General features: G+C 34.8%; 1 protein-coding gene across 1 annotated transcript; it reads right to left on the reverse strand.

The window, feature by feature from the left end:
- Nucleotides 1-79: 79 nt before the first annotated feature.
- Nucleotides 80-22,819, reverse strand: LOC127846073 (uncharacterized). Its single transcript, XM_052377252.1, has 4 exons — nucleotides 22,683-22,819; nucleotides 8,273-8,758; nucleotides 5,810-5,914; nucleotides 80-303 (listed from the first exon to the last, which is right to left on the reverse strand). Exons 1-4 carry the CDS (start codon nucleotides 22,744-22,746, stop codon nucleotides 80-82), a joined length of 879 nt encoding a protein of 292 aa, XP_052233212.1. The 5' UTR covers nucleotides 22,747-22,819.
- Nucleotides 22,820-27,634: the final 4,815 nt, after the last annotated feature.

Consider the following 27,634-nt stretch of genomic DNA (forward strand, 5'->3'; position numbering starts at 1 on the left):
AGGTAATTGCAATACCCACCATATAGTCCAAAATAGAAACATAACAAATATGAAAGAGTTAAGTTTTTATTTCTTGATTTCAAATGTTTTGAAGACAAGTTTCACTGACAATTCTATCACTTGCCTTTTTTAACTCATTCCTGGACTTCCATCTTTTGTATAGCAGACAAATTGGAACGATAAAAATGAGCAACAGTGGAGAACAGTATAAAATCCATGTATAATCTGGAGTAGGACTTGTTGTATAATCTGGAGTAGGACTTGTTGTTTCTGGGATAGGAGGTTTCATTCTCTGGCCATAGTCTGCAATTTAAAGTAGCAATACAAAACAGTATTCATTATCTCACTATGTTTATACTGCACAAATTAAACAGTACTGTCTTACTGAGCGGAATGACACGGTACACTGGTTAACTTCAACAAGACTATTGTCAAGCAATATAAGTCCCCTACCGGCTCCACCATTGTCTGAAATTCCACCATTTTCAGATGAATTTTTTTTATATATTTGTTGCCATAGCAACCAGAATTTTTGACGCAGGAATAAAATGAAATAACGTGCATAATGTCCATATTGCCATCTATCCATGTTTCAAGTTTCATGAAAAAATATTAAGAACTTTAAAAGTTATCACAGGATCCAGAAAACCACCATTTCAGCAGTATTTCTAGTCTATTTGTTGCCAGAGCAAACAGAATTTTTGACGTAGGAACGAAATGAAATGACGTGCATAATGTCCATATTGACATCTATCAATATTCCAAGTTTGATGAAAAAATATTACGAAATTTTAAAGTTATCGCAGGATCCAGAAAAGTGTGACAGACAGACAGACAGACTGGCTGACTGACAGACGGAGTGCAAACCATAAGTCCCCTCCGGTGAAACCGGTAGGGGATTAAAAAGTGCAGGAGAAGGAGATATGGATATTAAAGTCCCCGTTCATAGCTATATATATGGGCAGAATCGTAAGAAAACGTGGTTTTATTGAGGATATCACTGAAAATCCAGTTGAAATCTGTTGAAAACAAACAATATAGCGATTTTTATTTCGGGTTCGAGTACAGTAAAGTACGAAAATGACCTAATTAATATTCATGATTCGACACGTTAATTCAACCCTAAACAAACAAAATTGCGGATATGGGCGAATTTAGCAGAGCGATACATTTGTATAAGAACAAATGCAAATACATCTGTTACAGATGGAAACTGGGTTGCAACGCTACGTTTTTGCTAAATCTATGTATTAATCTTCCATATGCTAATAATGTTTAGCAAAAGCTAAATATATATATAATTTGCATAACTCGCAATGATTTTCGCCTATTGCATGTATATATGATCATTTATATATTATTTTATCGATTCAAAACCCCTTTTGACCAGGTTTTTGATGTCAACCTCGATAAAAAAATATTTTTTCCATGAATTTATGTAAAGTTTATTTCTCGCTATACGATGTATATGCAAATCAACAATGGACTGTCACTTTAATCTTACAGTTAAATGTCACTTTTCATGCCCTATGGTATGAAGGAGGTGTGAACAGACCATGAAATACAGACATTGATCTAAACATAAAATTTCTAGTTATGTCAAGTAATGTTTAATTGCCAAATATTACGGCCAAATAGTTTGTGTTGGCGCAATGACAAACGCCTTTGTACAGTTGTTTATTTTAAATAGTATATATCCAATATATTGCCTCAAATCATATTACTGTTAAACAACATAGATGTGTTTCATACGATCTGTGAAACTTACAAACATGAGTTCATATAAGAGAAAGTATATTATTTAATGTTTAGTGATACACCTGTTAAAAATGTAAATGTTTACAAAATCAGTATACTGTGCCCATCTTTTCAGAATAACAAGAGGGCCATGATGGCCCTCAATCGCTCACCTCACTAACCTTGCTATATCAACTTAAATTATATCAGACCCATTTACACAATCTAAAGTCAGACTTCATCAATTAATACATTCTGACAAAATATCATTAAGACATGATGAAAACTGTTACCTCTTTCATCTACACAAGGTTTTACTAGAATTGGCCCGGTGACCTAATTTTTTACCTACATGACCCATATACGATCCAAAATCAGATATTATAAAGATAAACATTCTGACCATATTTCATTAAGATCAAATGAAAACTATGACCTCTATTGTCTACACAAGGTTTTTCTATTATTTGACCTAGTGACCTAGTTTCTGACCCCAGATGATCCAAATACAATCCCAATCCAGATTTCATCAAGATAAACATTCTGACAAAATTTCATACAGATCTGATGGAAACTGTGACCTCTATTGTCTACATAAGGTTTTTCTATGATTTGCCCTAGTGACCTAGTTTTTGACCCCAGATGACCCAAATACAATCCCAACCCAGATTTTGTCAAGATTAAAATTCTGGCCAAATATTATTAAGATTGGATGAAAACTGTGACCTCTACTGTCTACACAAGTTTTTTTAACTTTGACCTAGTTTTTGACCCTAGATGACCCAAATTCGATCCCAACCCAGATTTTAACAAGACAAACTTTCTGACCATATTTCATTAAGATTTGATGAAAACTGTTACCTCTATTGTCAAAACAAGGTTTTTCTATTATTTGACCTAGTGACCTAGTTTCTGACCCCAGATGACCCAAATACAATCCCAATCCAGATTTCATCAAGATAAACATTCTTACCAAATTTCATAAAGATTGGATGAAAACTGTGACCTCTATTGTCTACATAAGGTTTTTCTATGATTTGCCATAGTGACCTAGTTTTTGACCCCAGATGACCCAAATACAATCCCAACCCAGATTTTGTCAAGATTAAAATTCTGGCCAAATATTATTAAGATTGGATGAAAACTGTGACCTCTACTGTCTACACAAGTTTTTTTAACTTTGACCTAGTTTTTGACCCTAGATGACCCAAATTCGATCCCAACCCAGATTTTAACAAGACAAACTTTCTGACCATATTTCATTAAGATTTGATGAAAACTGTTACCTCTATTGTCAAAACAAGGTTTTTCTATTATTTGACCTAGTGACCTAGTTTCTGACCCCAGATGACCCAAATACAATCCCAATCCAAATTTCATCAAGATAAACATTCTTACCAAATTTCATAAAGATTGGATGAAAACTGTGACCTCTATTGTCTACACAAGATTTTTCTATAATTTGACCTAGTGACCTAGTTTTTTACCCCAGATGACCCAAAGCTCATCGTGTCACTTCGTGACAGGTGAGCTAAAAATAACCTATTTTGTTGATGCCAGGGCCAAACTAGAGCTTTGTCACAAACGTGACGTATACCCCCACGTGCCGTGTACCCCCACGTGCCGCATTGACACAGACTATTTTGCATGCTGTCTTCACAAAACAATAGAATATAATTTATGGAGATTTTTAAGAATTATTATGCCATTATCATTTATAGCCATTTTGACCTTTGAACTCTTGAATTCTTTCACATGACACGCCGTCCAATGACTGTGAACAAAATTAATGCACAGAGTCATTTTAAAATCTCATAATGAATGACATAGTTATGGCCAGGACAAGATCATGTATTGCCATTTTTGACCTTTGAACTAAAAGTGTCACCTTGACCTTGGAGATATGGACGTAATTCTTTTGTGCGACTCACCGTCCAATGATGGTGTACAAAAGAGCAAAATTATTTTAAAATCTCACAATAAACAACATAGTTATGGCCTGGACAAGCTCATTTATGGCCATTTTTGACCTTTGAACTCAAAATGTGACCTTAACCTTGGAAATATCGACGTTATTCTTTCGCGCGACACACCATCCAATGACGGACAACAAATGTGACAAACGATTTTAAAATCTCACAACAAATGACATAGTAATGGCCCGGACAAGCTCATTTATGGCCATTTTTGACCTTTGAACTCAAAATGTGACCTTGACCTTGGAGATATCGACGTAATTCTTTCGCGCGACACACCGTCCAATGATGGTGAACATATGCACCAAATGATTTTAAAATCTCACAACGAATGACATAGTTATGGCCCGGACAAGCTCATTTATGGCCATTTTTGACCTTTGAACTCAAAATGTGACCTTGACCTTGGAGATATCGACGTAATTCTTTTGCGTGACACACCGTCTCATGATGGTGAACAAATGTGCCAAATGATTTAAAAATCTCACAATAAATAACAAAGTTATGGCCCGGACAAGCATTTGACCTTTGAACTCCAAGTGTGACCTTGACCTTGGAGATATCAACGTACTTTTTTCACACAACACACCATCCCATGATGGTGAACAAATGTACCATGTAATTTTAAAATCTAATGATAAATGACATAGTTATGGTCCAGACAATATTTGGTTTAAAACACACTATGTGACTCAATGACCTAGTTTTTGACCCGGCATGATCCATATTCAAACTTGACCTAGACATCATCTAGATACAACTTGTGACCAAGTTTGGTGAAGATTGGATGAAATTTTGGGACAGACAGACAGACTGACAGACAGACTGACAAAGTGACTCCTATATAGCCCTCATTACCAATGGTACTGGGGGTATAAAAAACCTTCTTCGCAAGGAGCCTCTTTTTCTTCCCCTTAACCAAAAAGGCCCTTTCCCCTAAACTAAAAAAAATTTCTTTAAAATCATGCATTTTTCTCTAAATTTCTAATCTACCTCAGTATTTGTCATTCCCCAAAGCCAGAACAAGATGTGTTCGAGAAACACAATGTCCCCTATATATGACCTTGACCTTGTGAAGGATGACCTTGACCTTGTGAAAGATGACCTTGACCTTTCACCACTCAAAATGTGCAGCTCCATGAGATACACATGCATGCCAAATATCAAGTTGCTATCTTCAATATTGCAAAAGTATTCATAAAACAAGCGATTTGGGCCACATATATTTGACCTCTGACCTTGAAGGATGACCTTGACCTTGACCTTTCACCACTCAAAATGTGCAGCTCCATGAGATACACATGCATGCCAAATATCAAGTTGCTATCTTCAATATTGCAAAAGTATTCATAAAATAAGCGATTTGGGCCACATATATTTGACCTCTGACCTTGAAGGATGACCTTGACCTTGACCTTTCACCACTCAAAATGTGCAGCTCCATGAGATGCACATGCATGCCAAATATCAAGTTGCTATCTTCAATATTGCAAAAGTATTCATAAAATGAGCGATTTTGGCCACATATAATTGACCTCTGACCTTGAAGGATGACCTTGACCTTGAACTTTCACCACTCAAAATGTGCAGCTTCATGAGATACACATGCATGCCAAATATCAAGTTGCTATCTTCAATATAGCAAAAGTATTCATAAAATGAGCGATTTTTGCCACATATATTTGACCTCTGACCTTGAAGGATGACCTTGACCTTGACCTTTCACCACTCAAAATGTGCAGCTTCATGAGATACACTTCCATGCCAAATATGAAGTTTCTATCTTCAATATAGCAAAAGTTATTGCAAAATGTTAAAGTTGGCGCAAACAGACAGACCAACAGACCAACAGACAGACAGGGCAAAAACAATATGTCTCCCACTACTATAGTGGGGGACATAAAAAAATGTGTCCTATTTTCCCCGAAAAAAAGGCTGTGGCCCTTTCCCCAAAGTTGGTGTTTTGGCCCTCGATGCAGTCTACATTGATCATATGCACTGGCCATTGTTAAAATTAACAAAATAAATAATAATGTAAACTTTAAACAACAAATTATTACATAGACTTAAAGACGTTGACTATGACTACCACTTACAATAACATTCTTCTGGTAGCGAATCCAATTCATCCGAACAATCTTGGCAGTATCCAATATGGTCAGTAAAGAACTTGTCTAATGGGCATTTTCCAAATCTAGTGTCTGAAAATAAATATGTGGAAATAATAATGTTGTGTAAAATATATATGAGCCACACTCTGGGATAACCAGGCTTAATGCATTTGAATAAAGTATTGTCCCACATTAGCATGTGCAGTCTGAACAGGCTACTCTGGGATGAAACTTTCTTCCTAAAGTGAATATTTGAAAGAGTTCAGTATAAAAACATCCAGAAAACAGTTATTATAAATCAACTTGTAAAGTCTCATCCCCATAACTTCACCAAAATTAATTTGACCAGAACGAAACTCACATGTTATCTGTTGGTCATGTTGGTAGACACACATATAAAAAATTAGCTCAATATATGAAAGTGTTGCGTGAAAAACTCCTGAAAACAGTTATTATAGAGAAAATATCTTAGTCCAACGCCCAAAACTTTGCCAAAAATCAATGGAATGGAATGCAACTCATCTGCAGGTCAGGTAGGTTGACTCGAATAGCAAAAATCAGTTCAATATCTGAAAGCTTTGCATAAAAAACATACAGAAAACGAAAGTTTGAAGTCCAAGGCATATAACTAAGCAAAGAATAATCAATGGACCAGAACAAAATTCACTCTTCATCTCTAGGCCATGTAGGTACATGTAGCCTCACATACCAAAAAAAATGCAACATATCTGAAAGCATTTTGGAAAAAAAACTCAGTAAAACAAAACAATTTCGAAGTCCAGCGCCCATTACTTCATTACTAAGGCCCATAACTCTTCATTACTAAGGCCCATAACTTAGCCAAAAATCAATAGTCAAGAATGAAACTAGCACCTAATCTATAAGTCATGAAGGCTGACTCACATAACAAAAATGACCTCAATATCTGAAAACATTGCGTAAAAAAAACTCCAAAAAAAGCAGTTAATATAGAAAAAAAATGTATAAGTCCAGTACTAAAATTAAACTCACTGTTCATCGTTAAATTATGAAGGTATTCTCACATAAGAGCCTTTTGTAAACAAGAGATGTGTTTGTCAGAAACACAATGCCCCCTATTGCACCGCTTTGAAATAAAATTTCTCTTTGAAATAAAATTTCAATGTATCATTTGGCAGGTTTAGAAATTATCTCCCTTTTAAAGCTTATTACTTACCTTGGATTGTATTTTTTTTCTTTTGACCTTGAAGGATGACCTTGACCTTTCACAACTCAAAATGTGCAGCTTCATGAGATACACATGCTACCAAATATCAAGTTGCTATCATCAATATTCAAAAAGTTATGACCAAACTTTAACGAAGGTTAAGTTTTAGGAAATAACAAGGGCTATTTGTAAAACATGCATGCCCCTCATATGGGCTGTCAGTTGTAGTGGCAGCCATTGTGTGAATACGTTTTTTGTCACTGTGACCTTGACCTTTGACCTAGTGACCTGAAAATCAATAGGCGTCATCTGCCAGTCATGATCAATGTACCTATGAAGTTTCATGAGCCTAGCCGTAAGCATTCTTGAGTTATCATCCGGAAACAATTTTGTTGTTTTAAGTCACTGTGACCTTGACCTTTGACCTAGTGACCTGAAAATCAATAGGGGTCATCTGCCAGTCATGATCAATGTACCTATGACGTTTCATGATCCTAGGCCTCAGCGTTCTTGAGTTATCATCCGGAAACCATCTGGTGGACGGACTGACCGCCGGACCGACCGACGGACGGACGGACCGACCGACATGTGCAAAACAATATACCCCAATAATAAAAATACAATGATATTTGACCTTTCACCTTGAAGGATGACCTTGACCTTGACTTTTCACCACTCACGATGTGCAGCTCCATGAGATACACATGCATGCCAAATATGAAGTTGCTATCTTCAATATTTCAAAAGTTATCAAACTTTAACCAAGGTTAAAGTTTTACGACAGACGGACGGACGGACAGACAGAGACAGACAGAGACAGACAGACAGACAGACAAACAGACAGACAGACAGACCAAAATCAATATACCCCTGATCATTCGATCCGGGGGCATAAAAAACACTCCAGAAAATTGTTATTATAGAGAAAATGTCTAATTCCAAGGCCCACAACTTTGCCCAAAATCAATGGACCTGAACGAAACTTACAATTCATCTGTAAGTCATGTAGGTAGACTCACACACCAAATATCAGGTCAATAATTTAAACATTTTAAAGTGTTTAAAAAAGTCCAATCGTGTGGCGGAACCTGTCATAAGATTGTTACTTATCATGACAAAACTTGTTTTTCCAAAATGTTCTTTCTTGTGAAGGAACCTGTTACAACATTATGATCAATCTAGTGAAACTTGCAACAAATTTATTGCACTTTCTTAATCTGAACATTTACTTTACAAAATGATTACATTACATAAGCTCTTACCCCGTTCTAACAGCTTCAGGAGTTTGTCCCTTTCCTTCACGCTGATTACATGTTCCCTATCAGTGGCTATGTCCTTCCAAAGATCAGGGTTGGTCAAGTCATCAGTTACCAGAACAAATGTGTTGAAGTTCATCTTAGTTAGCTGTACATTTGTCTTCTTAGAAACCATGTAAATTATTATTCTCTTATATATATTAAACATTGAGGGATCCTCTAAAAACGGAACACATTTGTAAATATTTTTCTTTACTACTTCAGAAGAAATAGGTTTGGTTAACGTTAGTTTTATTTCAAAGATTTTATTACAACTATTTTCATCTGTTTTCGTGAAGTTAAAAGATTTTGTGTCTGAACCACTGACGGAATACACAGCAAACAGGGATCCAGGAGGACTTTTATTGCAGAGGTTCATCAAAGCATCAACCGTGGGTCCAACGTCATCTTCTAATATATTAATACGATACCCTGTCTGCTCTAACAAAGAGCCTGAAAGTAGAAAGAGTGTCAAATGACCTATTAACAAAAAATGTGTTTGTACAAATACAAATTCAATGAATGTAATATTAAAATATCAATGCTTTTGCTAAATATTATGCAAGAGGAATATGTTATTATGATCAAGTGCATGAATTTATTTTCTAACTAGTTGACTTTTGAAACAAATTGTTTTTAGGCCACAATAAGTGAAGAGTTTTACTACCATTGCTTTGATTCAATATATTAAGTAAGTTTACAAATATGTTTTCTTTTTTCATTTATCTTATACACATTTTCAACCTATGGGTTTTCAAGTGTATAAACAGTGCTCATTGTCTTTGTCAACACTTAAAAGTGAATAAGTTCAGGGATTCTATTGAGCACAATCCTAACTGCTAATCTAACCTAAATTCAGGATCCCATTAAGTACACTACAAACTGCTTGGTATGTTCAGGATCCCTTTAAATACACTCCAAACTGCTTGGTATGTTCAGGATCCCATTAAGTACACTCCAAACTGCTTGGTATGTTCAGGATCCCATTAAGTACACTCCAAACTGCTTGGTATGTTCAGGATCCCATTAAGTACACTCCAAACTGCTTGGTATGTTCAGGATCCCATTAAGTACACTCCAAACTGCTTGGTATGTTCAGGATCCCATTAAGTACACTCCAAACTGCTTGGTATGTTCAGGATCCCATCAAGTACACTCCTAATAGCTTGTTTTGTTTGGGGGATCCCATAATGTACGCTCCTTATCGCTTGTTTTGTTCAGGGATCCTATTGAGTACACTAAAAAGTATTCAAGGCGTACAAACAAAACATCTATCCATCAGTCCCTCCACCATTCATTAACTCATTCATTCACTCACTCATTCATTCATTCAATAAATAAGACCCATCATCTATGTGGGTGCCGGTCAACTTGTACAGAAGGCAACTCGAATCGGGGAAAACACATACCTAAAATGGTAAAATTGTACCTATTTTTTTGTCATCTCTTACCTGTCTTAACCAACGTTCACCCTAAACAGAAATACATGTATGCAGAAATAGGCATATGATGGTCTGTTTATATGTCTAAATGATATTGGTGATGTCTAATCTTTTCTCTAAATCTTTCCACTTGAATTATCTAAGCAAATGGTTGTATGAATCAACCTCTTTCACACATGTGGTTGGTGTCTTTCACTGGTAAAAGGTGTGAAAGGTGTAAATGTTGTTATATACAGTGTACATTAATTAATCGTCTCACATGAATCAATTAAAGTAAATTGGTATTTTATACAAGATAAGTATTTATGCAAAGCATCAAAGGGCGTCGGGAATTTCATTGTAAAAGGCACTCAATGAAGTTACATGGAACGATTTTTTTTCTACTGTAAATATTAATATATTGGCCGATTATTTAAAACAAAATAGAAAAAGATACTGGTATAACCATTATCTATGATTTTGTGTTATAACCCCCAAATAACCATTATTTATGATGTTGTGTTATAACCCCCAAATAACCATTATTTATGATTTTGTGTTGTAACCCCCAAATATTTCATAGTTCATTTTATTTACATTGGTTTCCTTTTTTTACTGGCATCCGTGTGCAGTTTTCATTAATGGAACAGAACTGTGTAGGTTTTAAAAAATCTGCTTCATCTTGTAAGCTTAATTTCATATTTTTCTCAATTTCAAGTTCAACTTTCTGAACTTATTCTTACGTTGCTCATTTACAATAGGGGTTGAGTACTCATTGATATGAAAACACTGTAAAAGTTTGAAAAAAAATGAATGAAAACTGTAAATTGCATAAAGAAGCTGCATTTCACAATACTTTGAAATTCAGTAAAAGATCATAATAGATTTATTGCTCCGATATTCATCATTTTCAATAGGGTTCGAGTAATACTGATATAAAAACACTTAACAAGTTTGGAAAGATTCAGACGAAAGTTGTGAAATCTTTTAAACAAGTGGAAATTGTTTATTGTGTCAAATTTAATAGAAAAAAATTCTGGACTTATTGTCCCGATGTTTCTCATTTTAAATGAGGTAAAAATGCTTATTGATATGAAGACACTGTAAGTTTGGAAAGAATCTGATGAAAAATGTTGACGTAATCACCTAACCAAGCAGTTTTTCACTTTTATTTTTATATTCAAAGAGACATATTTCTGGACTTATGGTCCAATATTGCTCATAAAGAGTTTGGGTTGAGTCCCCATTGATAAAAAAAAAAACCTGAACAATCAGATGAAAATTTTGGACTAATCGAACAACGATTTCAAAATTTCTCAAATTCTAAGGAAGATAACTATGGACGTAAAAGTCACGTAATGGTCGGATAATGCTAAAGGGCCCATACCACCTGGATAGTAATATGTGTCGTGCTTCGCGCTCTATATGTGGTTCTTAAAAAAAATTCCGAGGAGTGCTTGACTCTAGGGAAACGGGTTGCTGGGACACAGCTCCTACTTGATAAGTGGCTGCTTCCTTTATTGCAACTCATTGTTACAATCAATAATACGTGTCGCGCTTCGCGCTCTATATGTGGTAGGGATAGTACTTAGGGCCTATGATAGACAACCATAAAAATACATGGATAATAGATGTGTTGTTTGCATTTATTTGTTAATATAAAAACACGTGTATTTTTATTATAAGATATTTAAGTGATGTAAGAAATTGCATTTTGATTATCTTTTGTTTTTATACAAAACCAGAAAGTTTCGCGTATTTGCCCAGTCCCTGTGATCTTTCCCCTGTGATCAGTTGTGGATCAGTTATTACTTAAAACACTTAGCTTTGCATTATTGGCAATAAATGTTGTAATAAATGTAATGGCACAAATGCAGTACTTATTTACACTAATTTACACAAAAAATCACCACTATGCATGATATTCTTAAAACAAAAATATATACATTGATCCGTAAAATAACCTCTCCTCCCATAAGCGAAAAAAAATGCATTACATACTAGTCGCCGCTCTCCAGAGCGACGCCAATAATCGGTTTTACTTTAATAAGCATGTTTAACATGGAAAATCATCTTTGATGCGTAATATGGCCCACTCAGTGAATTTAAAAATATTTAAAATAAAGTGTTGATTGTTGCATGCGATTATTTTATAATATTATTTGACTTGTTATTTCATATATACATTATTATTAAATACTTATATACTTGAGTGTATGCATAAAATATGTGTCTCAAACTAATTAACATATGAATAGTTTGAATATATTAAAGCTACAAGTTGACTCACTGTACAAGTAGACCATAATGAGAACGAGTTGACGAGTTGACGTCGGTACGAGTTGACTGTAAACCATCTATTTACAATATGAATAATAAATGTAAATCTATAACAGTAATTGGAAAATGTGTACGTCCTTGTAAAATATGTACATGACACACTTGACACCCTTTTCAGTCATCATGTACATAAGCTCTAAGCCTTTCTCAAACAAGAGCTGTCAGAGGACAGCGCGCTCGACTATTCGAGTGCTTGACAGTATAACGTAAGCCATCATGGGGAAATTGTTCATATTCAATTTATTAGACGATCTTTCAAAAATAAAAAAGGAAAAAAAAAAATTGGGGGGGGGGGTAGGGGGGGTAGGGGGGGGGGGTAGGGGTGAAAGGGGGGTATAATGTGGGGTGGGGTAATTTATTAGATGATGTTTAAAAAAACAAGAGGGCCTGAAAGGCCCAAGGTATCCCCCACAACATATGCTTTGTTTGAGGATGGGTGCAAATTGGACGGATGAACATAATGATAGATGAACGGACAGAGGACAATAACACAAAACTAAGACAAAGGAAGGTTCTTAAGCCTTTACAATTTATTTAGGTGAATTAATAAGTCATGCGTTTTCACAAAAACGAACTTCCAAGATATGGCTCCGGACACAAAAATGCCTATAGTAAAAAGCATTTTTTCAAGATACAAAGGGCCATAAGTCTGTTTTTAACAGATGGTGTAAAATGCCATTTGGCGTGCATCATCCTCTTATGCATATATATACTCATACCAAGTTTAAATGAAATCCGCCAAAGCACTTCCAAGATATGGCTCCGGACACAAAAGTGCCTATAGTAAAAAGCATTTTTTCAAGATACAAAGGGCCATAAGTCTGTTTTTAACAGATGGTGTACAATGCCATTTGGCGTGCATCATCCTCTTATGCATATATATACTCATACCAAGTTTCAATGAAATCCACCAAAGAACTTCCAAGATATGGCTCCGGACACTAAAAAGCATTTTTTCAAGATACAAAGGGCCATAAGTCTGTTTTTAACAGATGGTGTACAATGCCATTTGGCGTGCATCATCCTCTTATGCATATATATACTCATACCAAGTTTAAATGAAATCCACCAAAGAACTTCCAAGATATGGTTCCGGACACAAAAGTGCCGGACGGACGGACAGACGGACAACGCCAAAACAATATCCCTCCGCCTCTGGCGGGGGATAAAAATGTTTTGTTTTTTTTTGGGGGGGGGTAGGGGGGGGGTGGGGGGGGGTGAGAGGGGGGTATAATGTGGGGTGTGGTAATTTATGAGATGTTTTAAAAAAAAAATTGGGAAGGAGGTTGGGGGGAGGGATTCTGGGTAGGGGCCTGGGGTATTGTTTGGGTGGAATCCATTGTGGTATTCAGGTAAGTGTTGTTTTGTCAAAGTAATAATAAAATGTGATCATAAATAAAGAAGTGATGGCAATTTGTTCAATTATCTAAGTGTAAAAGGGGCCATAATTATGACAAAATGCTTGATAGAGTTGTCTGCTCTTGTTTATAGGTTGGGGTCATGTTGGTAAACAAGTATGCAACATATAAAAGCAATATGTCAAAGGATATAGGAAATATTTGGGTTAGTACGCAAACTTTAACATAGATTCATCAATAATATGCATATTCTAAGTATAAAAGGGGCAATAATTAAGACAAAATGCTTGATAGAGTTGTCTGCTCTTGTTTATAGGTTGGGGTGATGTTGGTAAACAAGTATGCAAAATATGAAAGCAATATGTCAAGGGACAATGAAAATAAATGGGGTAGTATGAAAACTTTAACATTTGCTGCATATTCTAAGTAGAAAAGGGGCCATAATTATGACAAAATGCTTGATAGAGTTGTCTGCTCTTGTTTATAGGTTGGGGTCATGTTTGTAAACAAGTATGCAAAATATGAAAGCAATATGTGAAGGGACAATGAAAATAATTGGGGTAGGACGAAAACTTTAACATTTGCACGCTAACGCAGACGCAGACGCTGACGCAGACGCTGGGGTGAGTAGGATAGCTCCACTATATATATTTCATATATAATAGTCGAGCTAATAAAAATGACACGTAATCACAGGAACATATACATATGTACATGTATACCTATGAATAGGTCCCTGGTTATCACAAGGTTTTAAAAAGTTGTTATCCGGAACCCTCCAGTCTGGATTTTTTCAATATTTGAGCATGGGTGGTAGGTAAAAACAAACTAGCTGACTAGCATATTTTAAAAGAGAGTGAATCAATAATTTCTCTTGTCGCTGACTAGTAAACACCACTTTTTTTACTCAAACGTTCGTTATATGTGATAAAAAGACCATGATTTAATCATTTTTCTTTAGATGAACTAATCTCGATCATGTTTAATTGGTAAGAATACTACGTAACATGATATTAATGCTGCATGTACATGTATGAACAGCTTCGGTCACGTATACTGTGCGTAGGCCTGGGCATACAGTTTTAATAGAAGTTTGTAAACCAAACTTCCAAGACATTGACTCCATCGTATATATATTATTCTATTGAAATATACTTAAAATCATATAGACAAGTACCAAACAACAAAAACCTTACTTTCAGGGCTCGAAATTAACACTCGCACACTCGCAAAATGCGAGTGAAAAATACTGATTGCGAGTTAAGTTTTAAGCCACTAGTAATTTTTTGCAAGTAAAGAAATAGTGAAAAAAAAAACCAGTAATATTGCGTTTGACGTCCTGAACGCTAAACCATAGGTCATAGAACGTCCTAATACGCGTAAGCGCGCACCTTGTATATAGACTAGTATACTTATAGTACAGATACCAGGATGGTATTGGTACAAATAACGCTAAACAGTCGACTAATTCACACGTGGTCATTGAACTTGATCAGACATGGCGTCGAAGCGAAAAATAACTAGTTTCTGTTTGCCCACAGATGGAAATAACAATACGAAAGATAAAGCAACGTTAACTGTTGAATAAAAAAAAAACAACACTAAATTATGTTTCCGGAAAAATTTGCGAGAATGTTTTTGATTTTGCGAGTTGGTATTAAAGCTGCTCGCAATGTTTTGCGAGTAGAAAAAAAAGTTAAATTCGAGCCCTGACTTTCCTCAGTCGGATCCATTCGTAGTACTAGAACTAATATATCGTTCCATATCAGTTTGATATTTATATGTCTATTGATATAGCTCTATTTTGATGCTTTTCTTTAATCTAATCACAGACTCTAAATGAGACGGATATGAAACGGGACCGTATCGGCAAATAACTTGTCTTGTCGAAACTATGTCACGTGACCGTAACTATCGATCTTTTATAATTAGCGTACATCGAAGCGCTGAGGTTTAATTTTTTTAATTATACTTTCATTTCTCAGCAGATTTTGACAAATTATATATCATTAGAACAAGAACATAAATAATATTTTTCAGAAGAAATATTGCACATGTCAAGCCGTTTGTATAGGTTTCTTCATTACCATACAGCTGACAAAGTCTGTTTTTCATGTCTCTTAAGGATGTTAGCTACTGGACCCATTCGTATAGGCGGCTGTACATCTGAACAGTGTATTTAGACTTTAATCCTGTATTAAACGTCTGACATACATGTATATCAGTGTCAGTTTTGTTATGTGTAATTATTTATAATAATAGCAATAGTAATAACAACAAAATACTTGAATGTTGACATTTCCTAAAAGAAACACTACTGTCGTTTTAATTATCCACTACTGAATGGGAAGCAAATCGGATATCGACGTTACTGGTCATTACTGTATTCATGACAATGTTTGTACCTCCCGCGCGCGCTCAGAAATCGGAAAACTCCACAGCGCGCGAGTTCCGAATTTAATCTATTACTTTACTTTACTTTACTTTAAACATATTTTATTTCCAGATAATGACATTATACAAATATATACATTGGTCCATACATACAAAATGGAAAAAGGGTTAGACCTGAAGTTCTTCAACATTATCGGGGGTCCTTCCCTTGCGATAGTTTTAACATGTTGAAATGGTGACAGATTTACATAAAATATTAATCATGTCATTTACACAGTATATACACTTGGGAACATAAATCTCAATAATTATATTTATTATATGATGACATCAGTACTACTAATAATAACAGTTGTTACCAAAAATAGTAATACAAATAGTAATAATAATAATTAATCAAAAATATAATAATGAGTGTTAAGAAAATATACATATAACTTATACAAAAAAGGATATTAATAATGATAATAATACATATAGTAATAAAGATATTAATAAAGATAGTAATAAGTCCTGTCCAGCAAATGGAAAAAAGTAGCTAAGCAATGAATCGCTTTGTCGTAATAATATATTTTTTAACTTCGTTAAAAATGATGGTGTTGTTTTCATTATTTAGTGAAGGCTTACCATAGAGGAGCACCTCACAATTAAGCGGATGAAACGATCTTAGCGCAGTGAATAGAGCTATTCGCTGCAAATGGTATGTATGGCAATGAAAGAAGTAATGCTCCGCATTTTCAGCATCATTTCCGCACGCACATAGGGGAGTGTTTTTTAAATGATTAATGAATAAGTCTGAGTTTAGGTTGCTGCAATTATTTCTTAAGCGCGCGTGTAGAATTGATGAGTGTCTATCCCCAATGTAAAAGTATGGGGGATTATCTTCGCATAAATTATATAATTGTTTCAATGAAGTTTTAAATTTCGAAATAGTGTCAATGTTTCTTATTTCAATAGGTAACGAATTCCATAGATTAATGGCAGATGGTAAAAACGAGCGTGAATAAAGTAAAGTTCGTCTTGATAAAATAGTATAGTCTTCCGCGTTTCTAAGATTACGAGAAGATTGTTCATGAACTGTTGGTGGGAGAAGATTATTAAGGTAATTGGGGCACTGACCGTTATGCATTTTGTAGATATTAATTAGTTTTAGATAGCTTCGTCGTTTTTCTAGACTTGGCCATTTAACTTCAGTGTAAAGGTTTCTAAGTGAGACGGATCTGGTTAGGCCTGAGACAATACGCGCGGCTTCATTTTGGATTTTTTCAAGTAATTCTTTGTCGTACAATGTACAACCGTCCCATACAACACACGCGTATTCTAATAATGGTCGCAAATGTGTGAAATATATTTGGTTTAGACATTTTCTTGATAGTTTGTACTTAACTTTTCGCATAACGCCAAGGATTTTCGACGCGGAAGTCATAATATTATTGATGTGGTTGTTCCATTTACCATCGCTGCTAAGCGTAAGACCGAGATGTTTGTGTTCATCAACAAATGTTACGGGTACATTACCAAACATTAACTTGGGAAAAGGAATATTCTTTTGTGTTGTGAATAGAATAGCTTCAGTTTTTTGGGGATTAAAATCAACAAGCCAACGCTTTGCCCATACGTTAATTAGGCATAGGTCATGGTTTAAAATACCCTCGAGATCGGCTAATACAGATGTGGTGCATGATAATGAAGTATCATCAGCAAACAGTCGGGTAATACTTAAAAGGTTTTCTACAATATCATTAACGTAAATCAAGAAAAACAACGGCCCTAATACTGAGCCCTGGGGGACACCGGCATTTACTTCTAATGACTGCGACTTTGCTGAGCCGACAAAAACTTTTTGGGTACGGTTAGACAAGTAACTCTCTATCCATTGTAATATATTTCCACTTATGCCATTTTGTTTAAGTTTAAATAATAGACCTCGGTGCCAAACACGGTCGAACGCCTTTGATATATCACAGAATATCATGCAATTAAGTTTCTTGTCGTCAATAGATCGAGCTATTTGATCAAATATATCAATGAGTTGATAAACTGTTGAGTGTCCTCTAAGAAATCCTGATTGTTTGCAGTAAATTAAATTGTGTGCAATAAAATGGTTATATAAGTGTTTATAAACTGCACGCTCCATAAGTTTTCCTATGCAGCTTAAAAGAGAGATTGGGCGATAGTTTGAAGGTATGTTCGAGTCACCCTTTTTGAATAAGGGCATCACAATTGCATTTTTCCATGATGAAGGAAATGTGCATTCTTGTAGTGATTTATTAAACAAAAGGCATAGCGGTTTTGAAATTGACTCGCTAGTACGCTTAAGAACAAGATGACTTATTAAATCTTCCCCAACAGCTTTGTTAGTTATTAAAATTTTGATTAAATCGATAATTTCAGTTTCTGTTATGGACACATTTTGCAAACTGGCAAATGGAAACTGAGTAGGGACGGGAAGAACTCCCGAAGATGAATCTAAAGTTGAAATGGAAACAAAATAATTGTTTAAGCACGTTGCCTTTTCTTCTTCAGAAGTATATATAGTTACATGGCCATGTATATCGACCGATTTTAGGGGTGGTATCACATCAGAATGTGAATGTGAGTTAATGAGATGTTTTAACATCTTCCAGTATTGCCTGGAATTGCTTGATTTTAAATCAGTAAGTGTAGTTTCAATATTGGAGTAAAATTGTTCCTTTGCATGTTTAATCATATTATTGACTTTGTTACGAGCGCGTTTAAATTTAGCCCAGTTGTTTTCAGAAGGTTGTTTTATCGCGGTAACTTTAAGTCGGTCGCGTTTACGGGCAAATGTACGTATCATAGAGTCGTACCAAGGTTTATCATAAGGACGGACTGTAACTAATTTAAATGGGATACATAATTTCATAAGTTCTAAAAGTTTGGCAGTAAATAAAGTGGTAGCATCTTCTACACTCATCATTGTTATAAAATTCCAATTTTCGGTGTTAATTAAATTGTTAAGACGTTGAAAATCAGCTCGTTTGTACAACCAAACATGCCTCTGCATTGGTTTACTTATGACTGATGGGACTTTAATGTGCGCAGCCGTGGCATGGTGATCACTTACAGAACTATCAATTGGTATAACCTCACTGTTCAATACAATTAAATTGTCTGAGACAAGTATGGGGTCAATTGATGTAGAAGTATTGGAAGTGACTCTTGTTGCTTCAGTTATAACGTTCCTTAAATTAAATATTGCCAATGACTGTTTAAGACGTGTATAGTTTTTGAGTTGGTCTTCGTTTATATCGCCAAGCATGATAACATTTTGGTTTATATCCAAGGCTTTGTCAATATTAGTTTCGAGGTCATTCCAAAATGATACGTTTGAGTTAGGGGGACGATAAAAGCAGCAGAGTAAAGCGGAGAAGTAGCCAGTATTAAGTTCAATCCATAATGAATGCACACTGGGGCATTCTAACTCAATAACACGCCGCGACAGTAAAGACTCATTTACATAAATTAATAAGCCGCTGGAGTGCGGTGTAAAATCTTTACGGTAAATACATGTGTTAAAACCTTCAATTGTTAAAGCATTATCGGGAACAACATCCGTTAGATGAGTTTCCGTGAAGCATAAAATGTCAAAATTACACAGATTACTAGCTACATAATCAAGTTTGTTACGTATTGACCGCACATTCAAATGCAATACGCTGAGTGCCTTGTAATCCGGTCCTGGATTTAACTCGATATCCCCTGATAAAAGTAAAAGAAAGCGTAAAGCGTCAATTAATAACAGATTCATTTCAAAGACAAACGGTCGAATAATGCAACCTGAGAGTAAAGCGCGCGATAGCCCGAAAAGGGTGAGAAGAAATAATACAAATTCGTTTGATGCACTCCACATGTAAACAACTTTTTTACGACAACAATATTTACTTGAATTAAATAACCCCACAGTCATTCGAAATGCAGCAATATCGTTACCCATTAGGTAAAAGTTTTACACAAACACATAAATGACTGAATGGCCGTGAGGTTTTACAAAAATAAATTACATTTCTTGCGACTTCTTGGCATATGCTGGACAGGACTAATAATGCACAAAAAACAAAAAGGATAAGAAAAAGAAAATGTAACATAATGGGAATAAGACAGTTGGATAATATAGGTTTAGTAAAAATATGTTATTACGTTACTTGCTGAAAACTAGCATAAACAACGATCTATGGCTTTGTAATCCTAGTTTACAATACTACAATTGGCATGATATTTGAAACAAAATAATGGAAGAGAGTATTTTTAAAGCGAATATATAAACAATAAAGTCAATTATGAACCCTGAGAAATGTCGTTTGACATAACGATAGAAAAAAAAAACCAGTAGCACAAGCATAACATCAATATCTGCAGTAAATAGTGGCCAGAATATCTCATTTACGTTTACAGTATAAGACTTAAACCATAGCTAGACTAATCCCCAGTTACAAAGGCTAATATCTGTTACTTACACTTACGGGAAATAAATATCGGAAAATTGACAGACGATCATGATAACTATGTGTGAATAACAATAATAATACAAAGAACCCGAGGACATGGATTATTACGTGAAAAAAAGGACAACAACAACGTATTCACTATAATCCGAGAGTCCGAGAATCACTATTCGTACTCAGTATAAGTGATTGGATGCATTTCAATTTGTTAAAACTGATAAATGCGACACGTAGTTCACATGGTGAATACATATAATTAGAAATCACCTGGTTAATCCCTAGTAGGTGACAGGTTTCTCTTATACTACATAATTTTACTTCACAACCAATGACTTAGGTTAAGCTACTTAGCAAAAAATGTATTCACTGAAATCCGAAAATTACTATTGTAAATCAGTACAGTTCATTTACAATAGATGCATTTTAATAAAAACTGTTCATCACGGCAACGATGTTCGCATGATAAATAAAAACAACTACAAATCACTTGTGACAATGAGAGTATGAAACATAGGCTTAATCCTATTAACATGTTCTATACATTGACTAGATTTCGAAATTGTGATAAGATGTGTTTACTTATTTTATAGCCAAATGGTCGAATAATGCAGCCTGAAAATACAGCACGCGAGGGGCCGAGAAAGAGGGAAAAACAATAATACAAATTTACGTTCTACACAAGACGTATAAAATAATATTTTACGGCATGTTGTAATATGTAAGATAGCATTAGCAACGAGCTATAGATTGATTTCCAATCAACGAAACAACAAGTAAACAGGATTATTGATCCAGAAAAACAGCCTTTACATACAACAACTCAAGGCGAGTCGTATGGAAAGTATATATATAAATATGCATAAAAAACGCATGACTTACACATATTATGTCTAAGTTTACGTTTTAAAAGAACAAACAACAGCAACAACAAACAACTATTTGCATGAATGAAAAAATAACAGTGAACATATTTACAAACAAATCAACAGTATTAAAGATTGTAATAATATGACCAAACATTTGCCTTGATTCAAAACCAAAGTCCTTACGAGTGACAATCTAGGCAAGTCAAAAAGCATAGTCAAGAATGATAAACACTTTTTTTTAAATTTAGTTATCAGTATAAAGTTTTAATTGACATTACATCTATCGAAGTTTATTAAAAATATCGGCATCAGTATCACGTAGTACAAAATGAAATACTCCTGTTTTGCTATCTATTCGACACGAAACAATGGACGGTCAAATGAGATTATTTAATAAGCGCAAATGTCACAATTAGTTCAAATATGTACACAAGAAGTTTTAACATAAACAACAGCATAACATGTAACAGCATACACAGTGTCAATAGCTACAGTAATTAGCTACAATAATTTGGTGTCAGAAGATCTCAAATATTTTAAAATCGTTGAGTTCAGTCATAGCTTATCTTATCCCATTTAACACGGTTGTTATCTGTTACATGAACTCACGACACTTTATTGTCGGGATACACAGGGATGAAGAGGATTTTGATTGCCTTAAAGGAATAGCAATACTACTATAAAAACCCAGAGACCTGTGTCATTACTTAATGTAACGTGACATAATAATTTCAAGAAGATCTGAAAATAACTATTCGTCATCAATAAAAGTGATGGTAGATGCCTTTTAGTAAGATCTGTTCATGACAGTCACGGTGTTTGCGTTGTGAATACAGATTACTATGAATCTCGTGCATGACCTGTTGAGTGAGCAATCTAGGGCTTGATCTGTGAACTACTTCGGAAAACACATGGATTTCGTGATTATCGTAATTCATGGCCTTGTAGCAAAGAGAGTTTACCTTAAATCCGAAAATTACTATTTGTACTCGTAAAAATTGATTGATTATAGCTGCATTTTGTTAAAAACTGTTTATCGCGACCATGGCTTTCTCGTTGAAAATAAAGGTTATTACGAATCATGTGTTCACTAGTGAGTTTGAACGTATAGGCTTAATCTAAAGTGCGTGTTCGATTCATTGACTAGATTTAGATATTTGGTATATAATTATAAGTAAATAAATAGCCAAATTTAATCTATTAGTAAACCTTGCGCTTGGAATCCCAAGCGCGTGGTTTCCCAACAGCATTTTTCTTACTTTACGTAGCACAACATGTCATTAGTCACCATGTACAAAATATATAACCCGACGCGGATTCATGTTCTTATATAAATTTATAATTTCCAGATAAAAAAAACTTTCCACAAGCCATCTGATATTACTGTTTTAATGAACAAAACTCGGTATGCGTAAAAGACAAATCGAGAGACATGTAATCATTATGAAATACTGTATATGTTACATATTATGTATTACTGACCGGTATTAATAATTGAATTCTTTAAATAAAAACAGATCAAAAACACTAACCATTTGCTGAAGAGGATATGGTGGCCAATAATCCACCAAAAACCAAATATGTCCTGGCATCCATTGGTCCTTTCTTCGTACGAAAAAAGTCTTATAGGTAGTACTAATCCGGTTAACCACGGTCGCTCAAATGATCAAACACTCGTGTGTGCATGAGCATGGAAAGACAACTTTTCGCGAAGTTAGTAAACTGATTGCATCCCTTTTCGAATGTTCAAGAATGTTAGAGCATTTTATTGCACGGCAAGTTATTAATATCTAAACGTAACGTCTATATTTAAATGGAATTCACTTTGCCAATACTAAATGCTACGGTGTCGTAAAGGTGACGACGGAAATATGTTATTTAGCGGTCGCTATTACCAGGGACCTTAACAAATAAAGGGATTAGCAACCTCGCGATATAGGTCCCTGCTATATTCATAGGCGCTCGATGGCAATGTTTTTGTTTTTTATTTATTTATTTTTAAGTTACCCGTTGTTTATTATAATGCATACACATACTACATCAATAAAAATCTTCCGACAAAACGTCTTCTTAAAAAAAGATAGTTATACTATGTACATACTACATAGATATCTATGTAGCAGGGACCTATATCGTGAGGTTGCTAATCCCTTTATGCGTACATGTATAGGTCCCTGGTAATAACCTATGGCTATATTACGCGCGCACGCGATCTTTATTCTTCTGTAGATACTATACAGTGCACTCCTTCTAAATGGAAGATTTTGTGCCGGCGCCTATTGGTTAAGGGGTGAAAACTGTACAAAAGGTGCTCAAATGAATTGAAATAATGTGAAATAAACGTTAGCATCTGAAACAGAGGCATAACACCATAAACAAGAAATATCGTTAGTGAGGCATCGCTTCCACTGCTCTTTATACTTTTACATATAACATGTTGACAGGAATATGGAAGTCAGTACTAAATATGAGAACATGGCCTTTAAGTACACAACGTTCTCGCGCTGAAAAGCCTCTGAAAATAAAAGATGTACGCACAAACTGTATTGATGTCGAGATTGAGTGTAAAACTGTTCTATCTATAAAGCCTTTTTATTAGAGATAAAACTGTTTCATGCTGAACACGCAGTAAAACAGTGTTACAAAGACGCGGACATGTTTCCAATGTTCTAATGGTATTATCAAATCAGCCAATGCAGTCAGTGAAGTGTATTCATCTTTACTTGGCCGCGGGAAGTTTTATTTGAATTCTATTGGACGCTAACAAAGGTCAGGCTAAGGTGAAAAGCTGGCGTATTCAGCTGACGCCGAAAAATATTTTATTTCATTAGTTGTTCATTAGAACAACTAAGGTTAATAGTGGTGTTTCGATAATCGGTGTGCAGGGAACTACGATTCACCAGATCAAACTCAAACCGCATCCGCACCGAGAAAGAGTTTTCGGCGCGGAAGAGTATACTTTACATAACATTTTTTGCATTAAGACAATAGATTACTGCGTGTAACGTTAAAATCGCGTGACACAGCTCTCCGTAAAGGGTCATTTTCACAGATTTTGGCATGTATTGAAGTTTGTCATTAAATGCTTTATGTAAGCAATCCTCGTAGTATCCCAAAATATAAAACGACAAAAACGGAACTTTCAAATTATTCAATCGTTTCGCGTTGCAACGCTTTATAATTTTCAAGTTTTTAAATTGTCAATAAAGCATACAATGAATATTTTAGAGCATGGTAAGTTAACTGTTCAGTGTTACTGTTTCCTCACAAATATCATAATTACAACGAAAATTGCGAATCTGAAACACTTTTTTATTTTGTCAATTTTATTAATTTACCAAAACGTGAAAAGTCCCCTTAAAAGGTCACTGGGGCATGTCAGCTCATAGATGCATTCACGAAGACGCAGCGGTGTGACCGGTACACACATATTTACGCGCAATGCAATGCAGCTGGGCTATTACATGTAATTAGCAACCCTAATAACAGCCCATTCCTTATCAGATCAACGGGAGAAAAACGGAAAAAAAACACATTTTACTAAGTAATCAATAGAGCCATTATTTCATTTTGTAAAGCAAACAAAAAATTTCAAAGAAAAATGTTTGCTTTTAATATGAATATAAAATCCATTTTATTATTGATTTATAATGATAAGTAATATGCTGTATGTTGAGAAAAAAAATCGTGACAATTGAAAATAATGTATCTATATTCGCTCAAACTCAATAGAAAACAACAAAAAGGTTTGTTTTGATCATTTTCAATATTATTGTGTTGGATATATGTTTAAATAATACTAATTACTTATATATTACTATTAAAACCACAGGTGGTTAGCGTGTAGCTATTATAATAATTAGTAAAAACATCATTTTGAATAAAAAATATATATAACGAAAAATCAACTTCTCTGAAAACATGATTTCACTATCAAATATAAATATAACAAGGTATTCAACGCGATTTGTGTATCGTGATGTTTCTTAAAATTTTATCCAGCAATTGTAAAAATAATGCAAGATATTATATTTCCAGAAAGGAAATTCATTGCTGCGTTTAGTTTGATCGAGTTCATGGAAATCGCTGCACATTTGATGAAGTAAGGCTGTTCAAATGGATGCATCCTATTTTCATTTTGAGTTGAATACCTTGTTATATATACATATTTGATAGTGAATTTTTTTTTCAGGGAAGTTGATTTTTCGTTATTATTTGACTATTTTTCATTCAAAATGATATTTTTTTATTAATTATTATCATAGCAACACGCTAACCACCCGTGATTAAAACCAGCTTTTCGCATCGATGGCAAACTTCGTATTTCGACTCGGTTCTCGGTCACTAAATCGTCCGGGGAAGACATAATCCACTATCGATAAACGTTGATAACACAGTATAGCTTTCAAGATGAGGAACCAAAAACTACCGAAATAGAATAGTGTCATGATAACACGCGTTTAATTCATTACCTAACAAGAAATGTGTGCCGTACTCGTTCAATTGGTATGGAAATCGGTTTTGAAAGACTTAAAAGCCTACCAAAATTTGCCAATTTGTTATAAACAACATAATTGACTTCAATTTTACATCGAAAGAATGTTTTTCAGATGTTTCATTTCTAAGAAACCAAGATATTTTTCCAGACCAGTGTCAATCGAAAATGGGTCTTATTCCATATGCGACCAGCGTAGTTATAGCTCACTCTGCGCATCTCGCAGTCTGGTCAGGAGATACCTAATAAGACCACGGAAACGTGTCGTCAGTTATGCTCGACTGGTCATTGTCGGCTCGGGTACTACTTACATGTACCCCGGGTAATCTTAAGTATACTTACATGTACCCCGTACACTCAAGATAAGTAGCTGTTTAAACAATTTGAGATTTTTTTGTTGATACAATTATTCGTGTTTGTATGAATGCCGTGTTGTTGATTGTAAACATAGTCAATAGTTATATACATTTTCTGAGCAATATATCTGAGCAATATATCTGTGCAATATATCTATAGTGGTCTTACTCCCGCTGAGAAGTTATCATGGATGATCAATTGGAATCTTTTGATTAATTTTTATTGTGTTATAGTATTGTATGTGTTTATAACTTATTGGTATGTTCATATATTGATTTCAGTTTACTCACTTATGTAAAACACAGTATAATACATAGTAATCCATTTTCAGGTTGGCATTATGTTTTATTTGCAAAAGCGAAATTGTTTAATGATCTCAGTGTGCAAAGCTTAACACTCAGTATGGATGGTATCAAATTATTAAAAACTACTAATGCGGTGTTCGTAAAGCTTTAATTGATGCTGCGTAGTTGTGCATGTGCGATCTGACACTTCTTCTGGATGTGTTTGTAAAAGTTGAGAGTGTTGGTATGATGACACTAAGATCTCTTACATGATTGACAAATTTCACTTAGCAACCACCGACAACCACGCTTGAAGTACTCACTTTCGCCAACTGTTGTCTGGTTCCATATACAATAATTTCAGTTTTTGATTAATTCATTTCTAGTTTGAAGGTTGACATCCACTTAATTACGTCATCTAGGCAACTATTAAGTTGCTGAAAAACAGTCGACTCATTTTCGGAATTTCCTGTTTGAATTTTGAATGCTAGCTTATGGTCATCCTCATAGCCATAAACATCAGCCGGGTATTTTTCGAACCACTCTGTTAAGAGCCGCTATATACAGGGTAAATATAACCGGCCCGGCACAGGAACCCTGAGGAACATTGAAAAGTAATTGCTCAGTTTCAGATGTTGACTGTTCGACTAATACTTTCATTGTTCTGTTGGTGAGATAGGAGTTTATCCATTTTAAGGGAATGCCATGAATACCAAACTCGTCTTGAAAAATACGAATAAGTATTGGGATGTCAATGGTGTCGAACGCTGCACTCAAGTCAAGCATGACCACGATGGTTTACCTTCATCAATATTTTTTAGAAGGTCATTATACATCCTTAGCATAGCCGTTTCAACTCCGTGATGTTTTCTATAGGCACTTTGGTAAGGTGGAAGGAGATTATTAGTCTCAATGTGTTCATTTATTTTGTTTAATGCAGCTTTTTCAAGATTTTTTTTAAAGAAATGTCAAATTTGAAACCGGACACTAGTTCGGTAATTCCAAAGGGAGACCTTTCTTCTTCAACAATGGTTTAACCACAGCGCTTTTCCATGTGTCAGGGAATACACCAGATAGCAACGATCTATTTACTATTTCTGTCAATATAGGTGTCGATTCTGAAAGATGTTCTTTAAGTCTCACAGTTGGGATTGCATATAGTTCACATGTTGTAGGTTTGGATGCATTTACAAGTTTAAGAATATCTCTTTGGGAGAGTGGTTTAAAAACAGTTAGTGGATTTCTGATCACAGGTGGACTTGAGCAGAACAAATTACTGTTGCATGTTGTTTCAATCGGCAAATTGTCCAGTTCATTTCTTATTTTGATTATCTTATCTGAAAAGTAT

The sequence above is a fragment of the Dreissena polymorpha genome, chromosome 9 (genome assembly GCF_020536995.1).
Source record: "Dreissena polymorpha isolate Duluth1 chromosome 9, UMN_Dpol_1.0, whole genome shotgun sequence".
Classification (NCBI taxonomy): domain Eukaryota; kingdom Metazoa; phylum Mollusca; class Bivalvia; order Myida; family Dreissenidae; genus Dreissena; species Dreissena polymorpha.